Consider the following 21,912-nt stretch of genomic DNA (forward strand, 5'->3'; position numbering starts at 1 on the left):
TCCAACCCACCATTGTGGAATCCGCGAAATCCTTAGGCATTACACTTGACGCCAAGCTCAACATGCAGCAGCACATTAGCAAAGGAGCTAACTTCCAAGTCAACATGTTGAGGAAACTTAAACCCTTCCGATCTGCTGAGGACTTCCAAACTGCCTTACAAGCCCTAGTCATCCCTCGCATAGACTATGGAATTGCGACCCTTAGCGGTCTCCCTCTTTCAACAACCGCTCCCCTAAGAGCCTCCTTGAACGCTGCCGTGAGACTCATCACTGGTTCTAGGAAACACTCGCATATATCCCCTGATTTAAAATCTCTGAACTGGCTGCCCTTTGAGGCCAGAATACAGCTGAAAAAACATACAAACGCTCCTTCTCAGGGATGGCGCCCAGGACCTGGAACTCACTCCCGCCTGAAACTAGGCATATCCCCTCCACGGCACTTTTTAAGAAAGAGGTAAAAGCCATCCTTATGGCCAAGTTCACCTGAACGCTTCTGATGCTGGAACAGGGACGTCTGTATCGTTGCTGCTGTACTGGTTACCAGTTTGTTTATTGTATTTTTATCTGTACATGACTGATATCCTATTATGCTATTTCACTTACCACCGACTACCATTTTGTTCCTAGTAGTCGGTTCCAACTTCCTTCCTGTTGCCCCTACCCCTTGTTCCTGCAAGCATTAAGAAAGAGGTTATAGCCATCCGTTTTGGCCTAAGCTCACCTGGTCTCTATTGTTGCTGGATCTAAGACTCTGCACCGCTTTTTGTTTTATTAGTTACTTGATCGTTTACTGTTCCTCATATATGTACACGATTGTTATCCTATTCTACTAAGCTATCATATTGTACCCAATACTGTATATTGTACCCTGTCTCTGTAAAGCGCTCTGATATCTGCAAAGATCTTGTTCGCGCTATATAAAACTTTGAATAAATAAATAAATGTAGAGGGAATTCTTTTTGCCAATTAGCACTGTTGACTAGTGAAGTCTGTGTCAAGGGCTACAGGTCTCCAGTGCAGTGAGTTTAGAGAGCCTTAACAGCACCAGATATTTCAAATTAGACTGATTTCTTGTTAGAAGTAAGTCTTTTGCTTCACTTACGGTCTTCCCTTATGACTCTGACTCTACACAGTGCACCGCCCTACTCTTCCTTGTTTTGTTTAAGGGATCCTACATTGTCTCTGCAGCTCCTCTCTAGCCTTTTGTTGACACATGTTCAGTTGGTTGCTTCCAGTCACTTATTCAGTCCCCTAGGACTCCATTCTTAGGCTTTGCTCAAGCATTTTATTGACTGCTAATCTTTAACCACCAATAAAAAAAAAACACGCCGTCTGACAGCCAATGGCGCATCCTGAACCCAACCTCAAAGCAGTTGGTTAACAGTGGTAAATGCAATGTAGAAATACTGACACCAGGGAGGAATCAGCACGCACAATTATTTGAGTGAATGTATTCTAAATAATAATTTAATTTAAATTGAGGTTTACGGTTTGTAATTCGGTTTTATAGCTACCTTCCCATAAAGCCCCTCACTGTGTTCCTTCCTCGGCGTCTGCAGTCTCTGCTTACGATGACTCAGTTCTGTGAGACTCTTACAAGAGGTCCAGGCTTTGTGAACCTTTACAGCTTCTTCAAATGGACTGAAATAGGCCCTGCACCCAATGTTATGTTCACAAAAGCCTATCTAACAGAGCTTGAGGGACTTTGATAAAATTGTACTCCTATTTTGCTTTTGGTACTGAGGCTGCTGGCGGCTCTTTCCCTCTTTCTTTCTCTCCATCTCCCTCTCAATTTGTCTCGCTCCTCCTCACCGGCTGAAAACCGTAAACACAAATGGCACTTACCCTCTCTTCCTCACCTGTCATTCATTTTCGTGTGAAATTGATCCAAAAAAGAGGCGGGGGAAACACATTGCTTAAAATTGCGTCTTTTTCTGACATTTTTCCCTCCCAAATTGCAGCCTTTGGACAGAGAAACAAAAGGAAGAAAAACATTGTTTAAATAAGACAAAGTGGCCTGATTGGTTTTAGTCGCACCCAAACACATTAGCGCCACTTTACAGAGTTTGCCAGTGTAGCGCCACTATGGGGAATAGTCTCCCCACCCCTTTTTAGGCCTCTGGCTCTGCATACACTGCGCAGCAGTGTCCGCGCAGCCCAGAGTCCTAATCCCGGCATTTTGAAAATGGACCTTGGATTTCACATAGCTTGTGCGTGTGGATTTCCAAGGTCCAATTTCATTGGCCTTCGGATGCGTGCTGTTTTTAAACAGAACACGCAATTTGCCGTAGGCAGTCGCCTAGCTCAGCCTATGGCCTATTGGTGTCTGTTACGAGTTATAAAAGCCAAAGCGATCCAAGCCCAAAAAGCCTGTTTATTATTTGAAGATGCAAAGGGCAAAAAGAAACCCAAAAGGCCCCTCCAGATTTAAATGCAGAGAAATCGCACGTGGCAAACCCTCAGGAAAAAAACCTCTACCCTAAATGGGAAACGGGAGGGTGAAGTTGACTCATGATGGGGATATCTGGGTGCTGAAAAAAGGCACTCTGTAGTAGAGGCCAAGAAGAAAGGTCTCGACGTCACAAGGATGAACAGCCTCGAGGCCAAATTGAAGCCTTGATTAAAAGGAAGTGAGATAATGGTGGCATTTACTCCGCAGCCCCTGGCTTTCCTTTGAACCATATACAAGGGACCAGTTAGGTAAATATGCTAATTATGGCTGTGACTTAATCTCTTGTTGAAAGAGGGAGAAGAGGCACTGTACCACTAGCTAGCAGAGAAAGTGCACAGGGATCTACATCCAGCAAAAATATCGGGTCCAGCACAGTCCGAAACATCCGGGGTGACGGTGCTGAAAGGGTAGATTTCCAATTATGGCACGTCACACTACAGTGGGCCATATGAGCATGGTTTTCTGACTTAGGTGTGCTGGCACAGAAAAGTGTGATGCCACTATGAACACGGCAGGACATTCTAACCATGTAAGGGGGCAAAGTGTCCCACCCGTAACCATAAAATCTTTTTTGCAACATGGCTCCTGAGTAACTAGAATTTGAACATCTGCAACTGCTCAAAAACGTGGGTGTCCTCCAAGGCGTCAAAGGGTTCCTGGAGAGGGTGAAAAGATTATCACCTCCAGGAGCAGTTCCCACACCCACATTTGAACCTTACTCCTGAGGCGGAAGTCGGGAGCTTTAGGTGCGATTTTTAATAATTTTGAGTCACTTGTTTAACAAACTGTATTTTATTCTCACCTTACTTGTGCTCACTCTTGGGGCAGAAGCCCACCCTCTGTCATCCCGCACAGCCGATTTGAACGCTGTCGCGGACTTTAGGGAAACAAACATTTGCGGCCGCCATCTCCAGCGTGCACCCAGGCCACGCTCCTTCGAGACCACACCCCCCTTTCTACTATAACATGTGCATCTATCGGAAGCGCAGCGGACGAGCGCCGTTTGCGCGCCTAAGGCAAGCCCGTCTGCGCCCGTCCGCGTCCGAATGGGACCAGTGGCCAGCACTCTGCCTATTTCACACAATATTCCCCTGCGCAGCTACTTAGCCTTCAAGGCTCGTGGCCTCTGGGTGATATTGTAACAGCGCGCATTAACAGATTGGGTCTGACCCCTCCATCCGCTTCCCACCATTCCCCCCCTCGGTCTCCTCCACCTACCAACTGTTCCTGCTCTGTTCCGTCGGCCCGCCCTTCCATCACCACTTTATCTGCTTTTTACCTTAATACCAGGTCAGCTGTTAAGCATTACTATGAACTCTTCACTTTATTGGACCTGCACAAACCCGACCTCCTTTTTCTTACTTGGTTTTGTGACAGTTCCCTTCCCCCCTTATTAGCCATGCTTCCCGCATCATATTATGCACTTCGCGCCGATCGTCCCCCCCGGTAAACCGGGTGGTGGCGTCGCCCTGATTGCCCTCAGAGAAATAGTTTTTCAACCTCTAACTTTCTCCCCTATCGGCTCTTCGGATTTTTTAGTTGCCCGCACACTCTTTCAGTACTCCGCTCACTTGTGTGCTGATGTACCGCCCTCCCTCTTCTCCTCAACTTTTTCTGCCGTGCTTCCAAGACTTGGTGACAACCCTAGTTGTAAACAACTCAGCCATTTTGGTATTAGGAGACTTCAACTTTTGGCCTTCAGATCCGGCCGAATGTTCAACATCGAAAGAATTTTCGGAGTCTCTCCGTTTTCCTAATTTTTCCCCAGTTGTGCACTCCCCAACCCACTGTCAGGGCCACATCCTAGACCAGATTTGGTCCCTCAACTGCCCGGTGTCGTCTTTGACCATTTCCCCTTGCACCTGGTCCGATCATTTTCTCATCTCCTTTTCATTATCCCTTAGCTCAGCCCGTAAGTCATCCCTCCCTAAAAACATTTGGGCCCGCTCCTGGAACCACGTAGATGTGACCTCCCTGTCTGCTACACTTTCCGCCTCTCGCCCGGATCTTCACGGGCAGTCATCTCTCGAACAAGCTGATTCCATCAATTCTTGGCTTTGTTCAGGTTGCGACTTAGTCGCTCCCTTAAGGCGTGTATCATCCAGACGCACCAACGACTCGAATCACTGGTTCAATCAGGAACTTAAAGTTCAAAAACTTAACGTCCGTCGAGCAGAACGCTCTTGGAGGGGGGGCTACTGTCCAATACTAAGAAATCAATACATCACCCTTCTGGCCCAGTACAAAAAAATCCATCTTGGTCAACAAGAACGCCTACTTTTCTTCTAAAATTCTAGCCGCCGAAAATCAGTCCAGAGAAATCTTCACTATTGTGCACGACCTTGCATACTCTGATAGGGCCTCTCTCAAACCCTCCCCCTCCCAGCATCTTTGTGACTCCCTCAGTTCTTTTTTCCTTGATAAAATTTCTACCATTAAAGCAAATATCCCCCCTCCTTTGTCAACCCCCAATGTCCCCCCAACATAGCAAGTCTGGACTTCATCCCTCTCCTTATAGAAGAATCCTTTCTTTCTCTTCTACCGATGGTCAAGTCCGGTTCCCCCTTAGATCCCTGCCCTGCACATATTTTGAAACAGATTTACTCTGCATGTGCCTCGCCTCCCCTCACCCTTCTCAATAGCTCGCTATTACAGGGCATTGTCATCCCACCTCTTAAATCGGCCCCCATCCTACCCATTTAAAAAAAAATGGAGCGGACCCCTCAGTACTTGTCAACTATCGCCCTATCTCACTCCTGCCCTTTTTGGCGAAGGTTCTGGAGCGCCATGTAACCAGAACGCTGAGCACCTTCGTGGAGGAGAATAGGGTATTAGCCCCCCGGCAGGCTGGGTTCCGTCCCTCACACTCCACGGAGTCCGTTGTATTATCGGTCCTTGACAACCTCAGAGAGGGTATGGACACTAACCATCCCCAGGCCCTGGTGGTCCTCGATCTCTCCGCCACTTTTGACACGGTTGATCATTCCATCTTATTGTCCCGTGTCAGAGCGGCGGGAATCGGAGGATCGGCCTTGGTCTGGCTTTCCTCCTTTCTGAGTGGCCGCACCCAAGCAGTGCGCTTTGGTGATTTCTCAGCGGACTTCCAGCCGGTCAAATGTGGGGTCCCCCAGGGTTCATCCCTCTCCCCGTTGTTTAATTTGTATATTGCTCCTCTTATTTTTGCCCTCCAACAACTAGAGGTCTCCGTCTACAATTATGCGGATAACCTCCAGCTTATTTTTTCACTATCCTCCTCCCCAGAGTCCATCTCTAATTTTCAAACTGTCATGACTTTCATTCAGGACTGGATGAATCACAACCACCTGAAGCTCAACCCCGACAAAACGGAGTTGGTGCTGACAGGTGGTTGCTCCAGTCCCTGGTTCTCTTCTTTCTGGCCCCCCTCGTTGGGTTCTCCCCCAACCCCATCCTCCTCTGTAAAAACCCTTGGGTTTAAACTGGATCATCAACTTTCACTTCACTTCACTCCCAAGTCAGCACTGTGGTGTCGTCGTCTTTCCTTTCCCTTCGCACTATTCGCAAAGTCTCTCGGTTTTTAGGTCGAGGGACCGTTAAGCTCCTTGCCCCGTCTCTTCTCCATTGGCTGGCTTCCTAAATGGAGGCCAGCCATTGGAGGAGAGATCCGTCACTCCGATGTAGCCCCGTCCTTTTCGGATTTGGGGGCGTAATTTTTGCTGTTCTTTAGATAGTGACGTCGTGCGTCACTCAAAACCGCAAAACCACGCCCCCAATTCCGAAAAATTCAGAACCCTGCGGCAGCCATTTTCTTTTCCCCGCAGTGAGGGTGAGGCTTGAGCCTCTGCCTCTGCCCCCGTTTGTAGTGCTCCTGCACCCCTGTTTGTGCCCCAACTATCTCATTGCACTGTGCATCGTTTAATTTGGAAAGGATTGAGCTAAAAAAAAATGATGTGCTGCGACCGCCGTCTCTTTAACCCGACAGTCTACGTCCCGAAAGTCACAAGACAACACGCCAGCAAAGTGCCCAAGAGTTAGGATGGGGCGACGCAAAACTTTACATTGTAAGTAAATAGCTCTTTTGTTTTTCAAATGTGGCTGTACGTGTTTGCTGAACATACACAGGACAAACTTAGATGGTGGGATGGGATCTTTGTACTGCTCCTATCTGCTCGCAAGGGTGTTTGCTTCCCGTCCGCTCGCCCTGGGAGCGCGCTTTCACCACCCTCATCTGGCGCCGCCATGTTGAGCCTTCATCTTCCGACGGCGTTATACACCATTTCCCTCCGCACCGGACAGCAGCGCAGCCAGGACCACCTCGTCACAATCCTGCTCCGTTGCATTGTAAATGCTTGTTATAGTCTTCAGGGACTTAGTAAGATCACAGGACTGCCGGCAGAGCTGGGGAAGAGTCAGCCACACACCCGTCTACCCGACTTTTGCTCCTCGAGGAGCAGCACTGAGTTGACAATCTTGTGTCTGTCTGCCTCGTAGAAGTAACGGGGAGGGTACAGCCCTTGCACCCACCCCCGTTGAGTCATGGGCACTGACCTTTCCCAGTGAATCCGCTCGAAGAATGCCAGGTTGTTGCTATCATTAGCACAGTAAAGGACCGCTTTCTTAAAACGGGCGCCCATTTGTGCAGGTCTGGCAGTGAGCGCCATTACTCGAGTGTGCACGTTTTGGCAGGTGTTCCAGTAAACTTTGCCGCCTGTTAGTTCGGTCTGCAGTCTCTCGGAAGGCATGCTTTAATGTATGAGGTGTTTAATGCTCGCAGACCTGTGGAGCGGTGAGAGGCCCTCAGTTGTCACCCGGGCAGAGTTTCAGTGAAAATCACCTTTTGCACATCCTTTCTCCTGGTCTCACCTTCCTGGCGTAGAGGCAGGTCCGCCTCCTTTTTGCCAGCGCTGTGATGACTCTTGGAACTTCAGAAGTAGTGTTTTCCTAATTGTCTAACGCATTTACGACTTGTGTCTTGAAAAAAAGAACAAAAACAATTTTTGTTGCGGCCTCAAGAGACGCAAGTAAGCTTTTACAGCTCACCCCCCGCAGTTCCCTTCATTCCATCGAGGGGGAGTGGCAGGGCCGATACTGCCAAGCTTTCAGTGCCCGGCACTTCCTGTCAAAGGCTTCGCACCTGCACTTCTAAGCAGATCTGCTGCACTAGACCCATCACTTCTCAGCAGGTCTTGCATACTCGTACCTGCACTTCTCAGCTTCATTGGTATGCTAGCTCCTGCATTTCTCAGCAGATCTGCTGTACTGTCACGAGCACTTCTCAGCAGACCTCGCATACTAGCAGCCGCACTTCTCATAGCATTTGCTTTCCCTCTTTCGCACGTAAGCACTTCTCAAAACAGGGCTGCTGCTCTACTAATGGACGATGTAAAGTAGATTCTAAGCAGGGTTGCTTCTGTTCTAATGGGACACTGTAAACATAATTCTAACCAGGGCTGCTACTCTTCTAATGGGACTGTGTAAACAAGCTTCTAAGTAGGGCTGCTGCAGTAGTAGTTTATACAGGGCTTCAAGAGGTGCGGGGCTCGCCATTCACAGACCTGGTAAAAATTAAAAACCAGCGCTGAAATACCGCCCTTCTTGACCCTATAGTCATGTGACCCGAGTCTAGGCCTGGCCCAGAAGACTCTGAGGAGGCTGTGTGATGCTGCGGTGGCTCGAGCTCCTGCAGCTTTGAGAAGTAAGTGGGAGTCGTGGGGTGCTGCAATGAAGCCTGTGCGTGTGTGATTAGGTAATTCCAAAAGAGAGCGCACTATCGGCAGATGTCACAGTGGGTGCCGGTCGTGTACAAAAATCACTGTAATTCACAGAAGATTTGTAGTGTCCTGCATGTTGCTCTATTGCTAATTTATTATTTACCATCTTTGAAACTGTTCTTGTCTGCCTAATTGGGGTGAAAGGTGAAGTGGGCCTCTTTCGATTAGAACGTAGCATTTTCCCTTCCATCTCTCTCCTCCAATCTCAACCATACCCCATACCCATTTTTTTTATTATCTCTTTCCCTCTCACCTCCTTTTGTCTACCTCCTCCACTCTCCCTGCTCCCATTGTCGCTCTCCTCCTCTCGCTCCATTTTTTCTCTTCTTCCTTCGTTTTTTCCTTCTGACCCCTTAACCTCCACCTTTTAGTGCTAAAAGAACCCAGAGAGTCCTCCTCCCCCCTTTCAAATCAGAGCCCACCGAAGTCATCTGCGGCGTACCACAAGGATCATCACTCAGTCCCACCCTCTTCAACGTTTACATGAGTCCCCCCGCATCCATCGCGTGAAAACACAACCTCAACATCTCCTACGCAGACGACACCCAGCTGATCCTCTCCCTCACCAAAGACCCAAACACCGCCAAAACCAATCTACACGAAGGAATGAAAGAAGTAGCCGAATGGATGAAGAACAGCCGTTTAAAACTAAACTCGGACAAAACGGAAGTCCTCATCTTAGGATCATCCCCCTCTGCCTGGGACGACTCATGGTGGCCACCGGCCCTGGGTACAGCACCCATACCTACAGATCACGCACGTAACCTGGGCTTCATCCTAGACTCCTCCCTCTCGATGACCAGACAAGTCAACGCCGTCTCATCCTCATGCTTCAACATCCTACGCATGCTCAAAAAAATCTTCCGTTGGATCCCCACCGAAACAGTCACCCACGCACTGGTCACTAGCCGACTGGATTATGTAAATACCCTTTACGCCGGAACCACAGCCAAACTACAGAAAAAACTCAAACTCATCCAAAACGCCTCAGCCAGACTCATACTAGACATCCCCCGTCAAGCTTACATTTCCGGTCACCTGAAGGAACTCCACTGGCTCCCCGTGAACAAGAGAATAACATTCAGTCTCCTCACCCACGCACACAAGGCCCTCTACGACCTAGGACCCGAATGCCTCAACACACGACTGTCCTCCTACACACCCACCCGCCAACTACGATCATCCAATCAAGCCCTCGCCGCAATTCCGCGCATCCACAGATCCACCATGGGAGGAAGATCCTTCTCCTACTTAGCGGCCAAAACCTGGAATTGTCTCCCCACTCACCTCCGCCTTACACAGAACCACCTCTCCTTCAGAAAGCAGCTAAAAACCTGGCTATTCGATATGTAATGCACCCACCCTCCCTCAAGCGCCTTGAGACCCTCTGGGTGAGTAGTGCGCTATACAAATTCCTGAACTTGAACTACAAATGGAAATAATAAGAGGCAGAAGTGTGACCGGGAATGTGCGACCCCATTCTATCACTCCACGACCCCCATGGGGGTCGCGCCCCACAATTTGAATACCCCCTGGTGTAGAGCCATTACGAAATTGGTCACCTCTCGATTATTTCAAAAACACTAATAAAATTTCTCTTATAATAGGAATTGTGTAAATGCCCCACACCGCTTGGGTATCACTGCAGCCAATTTGCGCACACAATATATAATACCGATTTTTGCCTCGAGGACTGTGCTGAAAATGCACTGTGTTGTCCTGTTTTCCTACACTTCCTGGGAAGAGAGTAAGAGGCCCTTTTTTCCCCATTAATGACCTTGAGAATTTTAGGCTTGCGCACTGTTCGCTTGTAGCAATTTGTACCTAGTATCAAAACCACCTGTGCAAGTTTGGGGTTCCCTGTCCATCACTGAGTACATTAAATCATACTGATGTACTAAATGACATTTAATAAAGGTAATAGATTTTAAACCTGAACATTCATGAAGTCCATCATGCCTTCGTGATGACGTCATTGGTTTAACAAAGAGACAAGTCGATTTGGCGTGCCTACGTGACTAAAGAAGTAGAATAATTTTAGTATACGGTAGTAATATTATTGTCTAATCTGGTTAGTACTCTTCCCTCAGCTGAATTACTTCACTGTGCTCGCAAATGTGATGGCAACTTGGTAAAGTGATTTGCCCAAAATCACACAATCTGATCAAGCAAGGAAGCTGAGATTTTGATCCCAACTTCCAGACTCCAATATTGCACAAATCAGCCATTGTGTGGATATCTGCTTCTCGAATATTAAACACCATAGACAAAGCTCTGGGTTTATATTTCTGCGAGTAACTTTGCACAGTGTTGTCAGTAAATTGTATGTTGCATCAATATGACGCAAAAAATCTTTCCTACGAAAAGGACAAAGTTAAGGGTAAAAGCAATCCAAGAACTATTTGGGAAGTGTCAACACCTCACTGAAAGCAACTATATACATTTGCATAACAAGCACGTTTAAGAGATCCCACGGAGCTCTTACAAGCATTCACAGGGACGGGCGAAGCACCGCACGGCTGTACAAAACTACCTCGGCTGCAGACAAACACGAATGCACACTTTCTGCGTTAAAACTCCCTTAGCAAGTAAAAGCAGTAAAGTACCCGTGGGGGCAGAGAGGAGTGTGGCACTTAATGCACAACTGAACTGCAGGCGGTCAGCACTGCCTAACACTGGTTTCAAGAGCCTGCTTTCCATGTGGCCACTCACTGCCTGTTGCCTCGGACTTCTGCTGGACTATCAGCCTGATTTCTATGGTCCTTGAATTGGATACTTGGGGCCTCGCTTTCACCTATGCTATTTTCACGTATTGATGCAGAAAGGAAAACAACCACCTGCATTTGGTAGGGGTGCACTTTCCGGCATGCGAAAAACTGCACTTCAGCAGAAAGGAAATATTATCTGTTGAACCGAAAAAAATGGAAAACTGCAGAATTAAGCACACCCTGCACATTTGTGTGCAATCTACACGTCTCCAGCATTGTCATTCCCAATTTAATGAAACGTCATTCCCAATTCAATGAAACGTCCTCTGCCACTCACAATAACACCAGCTCAACCTACAATGACAAAAATTTCACTGCACAAAAAGTCTTATTGGTGTGATGGTCAAAAATATCAAAATCGCAAACTTTTGTTTCTGGTCATTCCTCACACGTCCTCTGAAAAGAAACCTCTCAACTACCAAAACGCTAAAAAAAGGAGCGTAATTCAAAGCTCATAGTGCAATGGTATACAGCAACACTGAATTCACTGGGTGCTTCACGGAACACGACCCCAGCAGCCTTGAGACACTTGACTTTTTATTTTCTGCAAAATCCTTCAGTGTGACAGGGAATGTGCGACCCCCCCTTTCTATCACTCCACGACCCCCATGAGTGTTGCGCCCCACAGTTTGAAGACCCCCTGCCCTATGGTCTCGCCTTGCTGGTGTTCATCCATCATATATTCATTGAGGCCACAGGACCAGTAGCTTGGTCGTCGTTCCTCAGTTGGACAGTACTGGTGCCTGCATTGGGAGAGAGTGTATTGATGTGTTCACAGGGTATGCATTGTTGGAAGCTCCAATTGCTTGATTTGAGTTGGTAGCAGAGCCAGAAATTCATTAGACATTAGGGCTTTTGACTTTGCCCAGTATGTGGTGTAATTTACTTTCTTTTTTTTATCATATCATTTTTCTCAAATATGATCGAGTAAAGTCTTAGTTTGCACCAGTGTTATAAGTAGGCACCATCATAAAAAGCAGATTAACAGTCCTCTATTTTTTTTGATTTTGTGTAATGTTAAATTTACTAGAAGGTTAACAATCATCTTTGTCTCTTGTAGGTACATACGGAGTACAACAAACACATAAATCAGATGACTGGTTCTATGAATATGGCAGGTACAGAGTTAATGTTCTTTATTTGTGTGTGGTTGCTAAGCTAGTTAACAACTGTATTTGCCAGCAGAGTATGAGAGAGTAATCACTATTTTATTTGAATTGTTCAGGCTGTGTTGGTTTCGTAGATCAAGCAGTAAGATTGCTGCAGTGCAGCAACGTTAAATTGCACCAATTCTTCATTTTACACTTTGCTACGCGCCGCGTATTGCAATGCAGAAATATGTAAGTGCTGTTCAAACACTTTAGTCTGTCATTTGTAAACTAGAGCGCTTCTCTCCCCAGGGTTTGGTTTGCCTTCAATGCACGGTGCCTCTCCTCAAACATCGTATTATCCATCTGACGATTACAATGTAGGTTACTCTCTTGGCTCACCACCTAATCAAGGGCAGGCCTCGTACGGTGGAATGGGCTCTGACGATCGGTTATTAGATCCCTCGATGGGAGCGCCCACGCAGTATCCAATTGTGCAGGCCAACAGTAGTCAGGTGAGATGCGAAGCATGTGGACATGTTTGATCTGTGCAAAAATGGTAATAGTTCATACGTTGTCGATACAGTTTTAAAAATAATTGAACATTTTTCAAGACGGTTGAATGTTTTAGTGAAACATGCTTGGTAGAGATTGCTCTTGTAAGATGTAGGGGTTCTTCTATGCCGGATCGTAAGCGTCCTATGTGTGGGAGTGTAAGTCCAGAGGACACAATTTTACCTACCATATAATGCCATGGATTCAGCTGGGGTGTAACCTCTAGAGGTCATGTGGGATTCATCTTTAACGTATTGTCACCGGGCCATGGGCGCAGATAGCCAACATGTCTGTAATGGATGTAATCCCTGATCTTTTTACTCCTCCTGATTGTTTTAATGTCGAAGTAAATAACTAAAGTATGTATTTTGCATTGTTTCTATTCAAAGAAAATGAACACATTTTGCAGTAATATGGTTAGAGTTAAATTGATAGACTAGCCAATCTCTGTTCAGGGTTCTTAAAAAATTCACACTTGAGGATGTGTTCACACTTGAGTGGAGAAGTGTGGCTCACTGGTTAGAAGCGGCAGACCCTGAAGCAGAGATCAGGCCCGGGACCAGGGTTCAATTCCCGACACGGCAGGGTCTTGGGCTTAATGTCCGTGGACTCGATAATTCTCTCGCCTCAGCGCCTACTCTTATCATGGTTCCCATGCTGCAACTCTGGGAAATAGCTTGCTTAATCTCCACAACGGCCCCTACAACGCTGGGATGCCTGACTTCACCTTGGGGGAGCCCAGGAGGGGCATCTCACAGGGAGAGCCAGGAAGGGTTACACAGCGTTATACAGCGCCGGGACGCCCCGTTGCTGGGGCAGCTGTGCGCTTTACAAGTATACTACATTTACAGTAATGATCCCAAACCTTAATTCATGCTTTAAACTTGTGTATTCATGCCCTTTGTTTTAGTTGTTTTCTAACTGCTCGTAAGGAACTATTAGAGTACTTATAAACTAATTGAGTAATGAGGTCTTGTTTTGACACCTGGATAGATCAAGAACTACTTGATGTGACTCCTGCAGATATTGTGCTGTTATAGTGGGAACTTGGCAACTAGTAGTTAAATCTCTTACTTTCCCCGTTCCGCAGCGAATGGCTCCAAATTTCAGCTACATGGCATCTGATATGATGAAGTCATCTGAGACTGGAAGTCTGCAGTCCATGGCACAGAAGAGACGCTTCCGGGAGGAGCTCCCGAATGAGAGAAACTCTCGGCTGCTTGGCTACCAGGTGCGCCACACCGACCCTTTATTTTTTTTAAGTGCTTTCTATCTTTCCAATCACTCCTGTAAATCTCAATTTCTTTTCTCAACATATATGAACATCATTAGAAAATACAAAACACCAGAAATATAGCCCACCCCCAAAATTTCATATGAATTCAAAAATAATGCCTTTCTGTTGTGAACTCTTCACCTATGTAGTCTCCGAGCAGTGTTTGAAATGCAGCTTCGATTAAGACCTTACTATATGAACACCTTACTTGTTTTCCTGCATGAAGACCATAGCTACATTGGGCGGTCCCCTTGTGGTACTGACCTTCACATTAATTTCTCAGCATTGCTAAGGTATGTGGACTACATTAACCAGAGGTGCCACTTTTCGACAGTCCTTACTGGCCTATCTCCTAGCATAATTTGTGATTTCCTTTGACAGAAACATTGACCAGTACACAAGCTACTTTCCCTTCAAAATCAGGGGATTTGGCCTCCATAAACATAAAGTACTTCTTCTTTATTGATCTGTGGCAAGGCTCACACAGATGGACAACATAACGTATTGCAAAACTGTCCGTCTTTCTCTACTGATGTTGCATATAATAATCTTAAAGGATGGTTTTTTTTTTAATACTAAAACATTTGTTGCCTCTGTCCCCAGCTGCTCCTTATGTCTGCTTTGACAAAGAAACAATAAGGAACACTTCCATAGTGTACCCGGCAGTGGGAGCCACAATTTAATGTTGTATGCCAAGTGATGTAAAGAGCATCCTTTGTAGTTCTCACTTGAGTCCTTATCCATTTCAGTGTTTTGGCATGCTAAGATTGTCATTGAAATGACTGAATACATTTGTAATCTTCGTACTTTGGGGAAAATTACCACAATTACTTGGATTCCCTCTAATTAGGCATCAATTTGTTTATAAAGTCACTCGAGTGAACTGCATGAGGGTGCATAACTTCACTCAAAGCAAAGTCCCTATTCTAGCTCCCAATGCATTTCTAAAACTCCCCTGCTACATCTTATTGCAGCTCAAAGTCCTGACAGGCTTACTCCCTTGTTAATGCTTGATGTCTGAGTAATTGGCAAAAAGACATCCCTTGACCTTGTTAATCATGATGACTTTCAAATTGTCCAGAACCTATTCTGGTCTCTTTTTTTTAAATGTTGCATTCAGGCCTTCCACAATAGAAGTCCAGCAACTTTCCTTAATAAAATAGGAAACAGTCTTTATCCAAGCTGGCTACTGCCAAAGCATATGGTGCTGATGTGGGTTTATTCAGCAGAGCATCAGTTCCCTAATTGTCATTTGTAAGGTTCCAGGGCTCCCTCTGCCTCTTGTCTTAAACCATATAACTCTTATTCTACATTTAATGGGTATTATTGGAGATTTCATTGATCTCCCATTCACTTTTGAATTCTCATATCCCCGCACTTGAATGGGTGTGGGTAAACCCCCAGCCAAGGCAGAATTGCTGCTAATGTTGTGTTGCGAGATGGTGCCACAGTGACGTTGAGGAGCTGGACCGTAAGTAATTATTGTAGAGTCGCTAATGCTAATGTGTGTTTTTCTGCTCATAGCATGGACCCATTCATATGACTAATTTAGGTACAGGCTTCCCAGACCAGCGAGGTGCCGACGGAGGTGGCAAGAAGAGAGGTGGTTCCCAGAGCAAAGAGAGAGAGAGGGACAGGTATGTTTAAGCATAATAAATTGACCCTTTGCTATAGTAAAGCAATCCAGCGCACTATGAGGCTCTCTGAAGTATAGGCAGTTTGAAGACTGTATTGATGAAGCTCACCAACCTGAGCACCAGCATTATAAATCAAGGTTTATCTTGCATTTGTTACTGACTCCTGTATCTTTGTTGGAGTTTTTTCAAAACACTCAACACATCTGGTAACGTGGCTGCAAGAGCACCTCCTTACTTCATATGTATGTGGAAGCTGTTCCTATGTTTTACTATGAAATATTAAGGTGAAATTCGTTTTTTTTGGTTTTTTTTAAATAGAAATACAAAAGCAGTCTACTCTTAGATAATAGTGTTTGGTACCCCTGAAGGCCCAACGTTGGGACAGTGACTTGAGCCTTAGTGTGTATTGCTTCTGTGGTTTCTTTTTGTCCATTTCAAAAAGAAAATGTTTGAATATTGCAAAAATTGAAGGTGCCTCACTGAACGGTCATCCTATTTCTCATGCTGTAAGCAATAGATCATTTTCTGAACATTATATATAGATAAAAGGGCTTTGTTACATTAATGGTTGGACATTTTTTTTTGGGCACATTTCTGTTGATTGTTGAACATGGAAGGCGAACCTAGCAAGCAGTTTACCATCCTCCACCCCGGCCGGGGAATACCTACTGTTTAGTGATGGTGCCAGAAACTGCTTCTACAGCGGTTTTAAAACTGACTTAAATGGTGGAAAAAACATATTAATGTGAGTCCAGTGTGGTACAACTCCTCCAAACCATGTAAATTCTCCCTCGCCGCTTCCCTTTTAATGGTAAATTGAGTTGGTAAAAACAAGGTTATTTTGCACTGTGATTTTATGATGTGTGTTCTAGCCCTGAAGAGCACTGTTCAAATGAGCACATGGCCACTGCTGGTACTGCCACCATGCTGTTCCCTTAAAGATCGAGAACTAGCACTGGTTTTGCAGCTTTAATCCTTTTCTGGATTCACCTGCTGTGCATCTATTCTGCCCTCTAGTGATTGGGTCCAAAACCGTGTTTTGTCCTTCTGGCTTTTTTTGTAGACCACCATTTGGTGATAAAACTATCCCTTGTGTGGTGTCAGATGGCGACCCAGACATTCCTGTCTGTCGCCACCATCTTCAGATCATTTGTTCCGCTGATGGCTCTGGAGGCAAACCGGAGGAGTTCTGAAGAATCTTCAAGGATCTGCAGAGACTAGAAAAGAAAAGCCTACCAAAAATCACGGATGCCGCAAATACCACCGAAGTCTGTGAGAAGAGCAGAGCTAACCTCAAGGAGCGGGTACCTCTCATGATCATATGCTTGTATGGTATGATTGCATCTCTTTATTGCCATTGTACTGCACGTCCGACTTCACATGCATCTGCTCCAAGAATGCTTATCGGAGCAGTGGCTACAGGTAAAGGCTCAAAGGAAGGATCTAATGGTAAAGACCAAAGCTCTGTGCAGTGGTGGAACAGCGACAATTTGCAACAGGGCAGGCCTTTTCTTTTACCAGGAGTGGACAACGAATTTGCAGACCTGCTCAGCAGGATGCAGCACATCTCTCACTACTTGCATATGTGGTCAGGAAACCACAGCAAACTTCTCTCGCATTGATTCTAGTAGCTCCCACATGGGCCGGACAACCCTGGTTCCCTATCTTCCTCGAGCTCGCTGTAGTTCGCCACCAGAAGCTCCCCAACAGGCCAGACCTTGTCACGAAACACCATGGAACCCATAGACATCCTAAACAACTCAACCTAGATATTTGGCTCCTGAAATCCTAGCATTTGAGTACCTGTATATCTACCATGAGTGCATGCTTATCCTCAGGGAGTCTGGTCAACCCACCACTTGAGCCGGTTAAGCTGCTGTTGCTAGGGTTCGAATTCCTTGATAGAAACAGAAGACCAGGCATTTGGCAAAGCAAAAACTGTTAGAACAGTTTGTCCAGAACAGTTACATTCAGGAGGTGTGAGGGACTGTCTCGATGTACATTGGGTTCGTGTGCATCTTAGATATAGTATTACAGCAAGCAGAAAGTGTCTGGCCTACCATATATGGTGAGGAATATTAGTTGCTGCCTTAGTCCTAAATTAATGGTTAAATGGTTACTACGGGTGGGTCTTGACCTTGCGTGGACACAGTGGTGAATGTGTTTAGATGTCAGGCATAGAGGTGCGTCATCACTTCGTGTGCTAGGTCCTGATTGGCTATGTGTTCCTAACTTATGTGGCATCTGACTTCATGGTGTTTTCAGAAGCGCACATACCCTCCCACAGGCTGTGCTTTATTGGTGGCAATCTCCACTGACCGTCATACTGTTGCACCCTATCTGTGGGATTGATCAAGAGTTTCCTGCCCATGTGTTTGCCTGCCAGATATGCACTCTCCCATCTGCTATGCACTCCCACCTGTGATCCATCAATCAGCAATCCTGGTCCTAGGTTACAGGGCCTGCCTGACTACATATTTACATGTTGAGGTAGATGTGGACTTCAAGATGGGTGGTTCTATTAATAAGGACGACAGTTCATTTTTATTGAGCGCATCGATGTCCATATTAATGCTGCAACTTGGACTACTACTGCCTTCTCAACTGCATCATTACTTTAAAACCAAAAGTACGGGAAATTAACTTTTTAACTTGCAACGTTCAAGACTGGCATATACATCTATTCATTATATATTTGGCTGCAGTAGCAGCAGAATACTTGCAAAACCGTATGTTTGAGGCATATGAGCTGCAGATAGTACACTGTGCATTAGATCGCCACCTGGTGTTGGGCTCGGATGATTGCAGGTTGTTGTCTTCTTGGAAGAAGTCTTTGTTAGTCCCAATAGGTGACTCCTCCCTTGGACAATACTGCGGGTGGGCAAAGGCTCCATCCTCAGATTGTTTTTTTCTGCCACTGGGTTCGGGTGAAAGTTTCTCCGCTCCAGCCAGAAACCGTTTTTCTGCAACTTCAAAGCGCAGAAATTAATAAAACTATTACTACCTGCCTTCGACATCGACTGCGGCACCTTTCGACGCCAAAGTTTCTATTCCGGTCATCCAAGTGGGCCTTTGAGCCTATCGACGCCGTGCGGCCTACACCTTATGGAAAGGACTCCGTTCCGAAAATGCCCGAAATGTCAAGCAAAGTTTCCACATAGCGACCACCACAAGGTCTGTAACCTCTGCCTGTCGCCGGACCACAAGTCGACCTGCACAGCCTGTGCGTCGTTCCGCTCGAAGAAACCATCTGAGACCGGAGGGCCCGTCGACACGAGATGAGATCAGCCCCAGCACCGGAAGACATCTTCGACGACGAGGCTCCACTCGTTCCAGAAGAAGACTCACCAGATCTCCAGATTGTGTCCGAGGCAGATGACTCCGATGACTCCATTCCATCGGGTCAGCGCGTGAGTACTACTGCCCCTGCACCACATACGCCCAAGCAGAAGGCAAAGGTCAGCACTGGGCCCCTTTGAGACCGATCATCTACTTGGAAAGTCCCGCCTTCCGGCTCGACTCTGAAGAAATCTTCCACGCCTCCCGATGCCTCGTCACCGACCCAAGTCGACGCCAAAACACCCTTCGGCTCCGACACCGAAAGAAGTGCCGGAACATGTTTCGGTCCCAAAACCGAAACCAAAAGACGCACCGGCTCCAAAGCCTCACACGGTGTCGAACCACACAGCCTGATTCTGAGGCCTCCGAGCCTACAAAGAAGCCGAAAACTATGCCTGCGGCGCCGTAATTGTAATTGTAAGCACACTTATAGAGCGCAGCTGTCACCCAGAGGGTATCCTGGCGCTGTCCTCATCCGGACGGACAATATGACAGCCATGTACTTATATTCAAAAACAGGGGGGGGGGGGGACACACACACTATCTGCAACTGTCCCAGCTCGCACAAGACATTTGGAGATGGGCCATTCCTCAAAACATACATCTGTTAGCGGAACGCCTTCCAGGAGTTCACAATCAGATAGCAGATCTGTTGAGTCGGCAGTCACAACAGATTCACGAATGGGAATTGCATCCACAAGTTCTTCAGCCATTCTTCCAACAGTGGGGTCATCCACACCTAGATCTGTTTGCCACCCACAAAAATACAAAATGCCCAGGCTTCGCCGCCAGGTTTCCACACCCACGGTCCGAAGGCAATGCAATATGGATGAACTGGTCAGGTTGCTTTGCGTACGCTTTTTCGCCTCTCCCGCTAATTTCATTAGTGGTACGCAAGCTCAGACAACAGTCTCTCAAACTAATCCTTATAGCTCCCACATGGGTACGCCAACCGTGGTTCACCATGCTGTTGGAACTCTCTAGTTCCACACCAAAAGCTGCGGCTCACTCCATCTCTGTTAACACAGAACCATGGCGAAATCAGGCACCCAGACCCGCACCAACTGAATCTAGCGATCTGGCTCCTGAAGTCCTAGAGTTTGGTTACTTAAACCTACCACCGGACTGTATGGCCATTATTAAAGAAGCCTGGAAACCCACTACCAGATCGTGTTACGCTGCTAAATGGAAAACATTCGCAATTTATTGCCCAAATAATCAAATTGACCCCTTGGATGCTTCCATCCAGAATATAATTTGTTTTGCAGCGTGAATCTTTCTGGATTCACTATGCTGTGCATTTTTCCGCGGTCTTGTGGTTGGGTCCGGAATCTTAGTCTTTTCTTTGTGTGTTTTTTTTTTTTTTTTTTCGTAGCCCAGGTGGGCGTCGACGTCCCACCTTTTGGTGTATTTCCGGTGACGTCGGCACGCTTCCTGCGGAAGCACCCACTCTTGGGCGCCATCTTCGGATTTTTTTTTCCGCGGTTGGGTCTGGATCGTTCCCGAGAGGGCTCCAGACATTTTTGGAGAAAAAGAAGAAAAAAAGCCGTTTTTGGACGATAAACATTGGAGAAGAATTCAGGAGACTACATCATCGAGAAGATCGACAGAGGGAAGAGAGTTCTAGAACTTCGATTTTCAATCGAGAAATGCGAGCGCAGGGGGCCCCCTGAACGCATGAGATGTACAAGACTCCTTTCAAGTGCTGCGTGAATTGCCACCACAAGTACGCACAGAAGGACCAGCACCCGGTTTGCAACCTCTGCCTACCGGTAGACAACGAGAGCAGCGACTGCTACGCCTGCTCCGCCTTCACCCCGAAAACTCTTCGAGTTCGAGCGAGACAGAGTAGCCAACTCCACGATGCAGGGCAAGGGCCAGCGTCCATCCCTTCGAGACCTGGGTCTATCTTCAGACATGAAGACAACAACGCCGCCTGACGAAGACGACTGCTACATGGTCCTAGAGACCGATATTACGAAGACTCCAAAGAAGGTAGGAGACTCTACGGCCCCTAAAGCCCCGAGAGACCAAGAGTCTCGAAAGATCGAGGGAAAATCCTCGAAGGCGCCGAAAGCTTCGGCGCCCGCACCTAAACTCGGGCCCAGCGGATCCTCTGAGAAGGAGTCCCCGGTGCCGAGAGCTGAAGAACAGCTAAAGCCGTCGAAAAATGTCTCCGAAAAGGAACGTCCGACGCCGAGGGAGAAAGACCCGAAAAAAGGCCCTGACGCCGAAGATAAGCTCGGCGCCGAAACCTTAGACGCGAAAATTTGTTCTGCGCCGAAGAGATCGGCCGACCCATTAGACGCAGATCTGGCTGCCGAAATGGAGAAGAGGCGTGTCGAAGCAGAATTGGAAACATCCTGCAACGAAAAAAGGATTTTGACGCCAGGATGAAAGACTAAATAATCCCGACCAAGTCACAGGTGCATGAGGTTGTCGAGGAGGAAGAGTATGAAGTCTAGGAACAGTTGGGGAATGTCGAAACATTCGACGAACCGGACGAAGACTAGGGCTTCGACTACTATGAGGAGGACGACGACCGCAGGAGGCTCCTGGGTTCGGCGACCTCTGAAAGCCAGGAGATCGACTGGCAGGATGTCGACACAGAGTCCCGAAGAGAGCGTCGACACTTATCCTTCGAGGCCTTCGCCGCCAGATGACATTGGCGTGTACAACACGGTCATCAGGAATGCAGCGGCTGTCTTCAAGGTGAAACTCGACGAAGAGCAGCAGAAGGCTGACTTTCTCCTCGAGACCTTGCTCCCCACACAGACCAAGAGCCAGTACCTGCCAATGCTAGAACGTGTCATGGCACAAGGGAAAGAAGCCTTCAGGGAGCCGGCTACTTGCAAGGCAATCACCCCAAGGACTGAAAAGAAGTACAAACATTCATCCAAGGACTCAGCCATATCCAGGGCACGGTCTCAGCAGACTCAATCATTGCTGCCACAGCAAGGAAGAGGGCTAATGTGTCTATTACCTCAGGACCACCTCCAGACAAGGAGAGCAAGAGGATGGACTTGGTAGGGAGAAGAATTGAAAGG

At 46.9% G+C, this 21,912-nt stretch overlaps 1 protein-coding gene across 4 annotated transcripts in view; it reads left to right on the top strand.

The window, feature by feature from the left end:
* Nucleotides 1–21,912, top strand: part of KHDC4 (KH domain containing 4, pre-mRNA splicing factor) — a 109,657-nt gene that overhangs the window by 67,270 nt on the left and 20,475 nt on the right. For 2 of the 4 annotated variants that reach the window (XR_015302622.1, XR_015302623.1), the window contains exons 9-12: nucleotides 12,031–12,088; nucleotides 12,371–12,573; nucleotides 13,704–13,844; nucleotides 15,442–15,526. Coding sequence is in view for 2 of the 4 variants with exons in the window: in XM_086947422.1 (XP_086803548.1) it covers nucleotides 12,031–12,088; nucleotides 12,371–12,573; nucleotides 13,704–13,844; nucleotides 15,414–15,526 (515 nt within the window). In the remaining 2 variants the exon portion in view is untranslated. Of the gene's footprint in view, nucleotides 1–12,030; nucleotides 12,089–12,370; nucleotides 12,574–13,703; nucleotides 13,845–15,413; nucleotides 15,527–21,912 lie in introns of all 4 variants that reach the window. The other 2 variants (XM_086947422.1, XM_086947423.1) reach the window with 1 other exon arrangement.

Source organism: Lissotriton vulgaris, chromosome 12 (assembly GCF_964263255.1).
Source record: "Lissotriton vulgaris chromosome 12, aLisVul1.2, whole genome shotgun sequence".
NCBI classification, from domain to species: Eukaryota; Metazoa; Chordata; class Amphibia; order Caudata; family Salamandridae; genus Lissotriton; species Lissotriton vulgaris.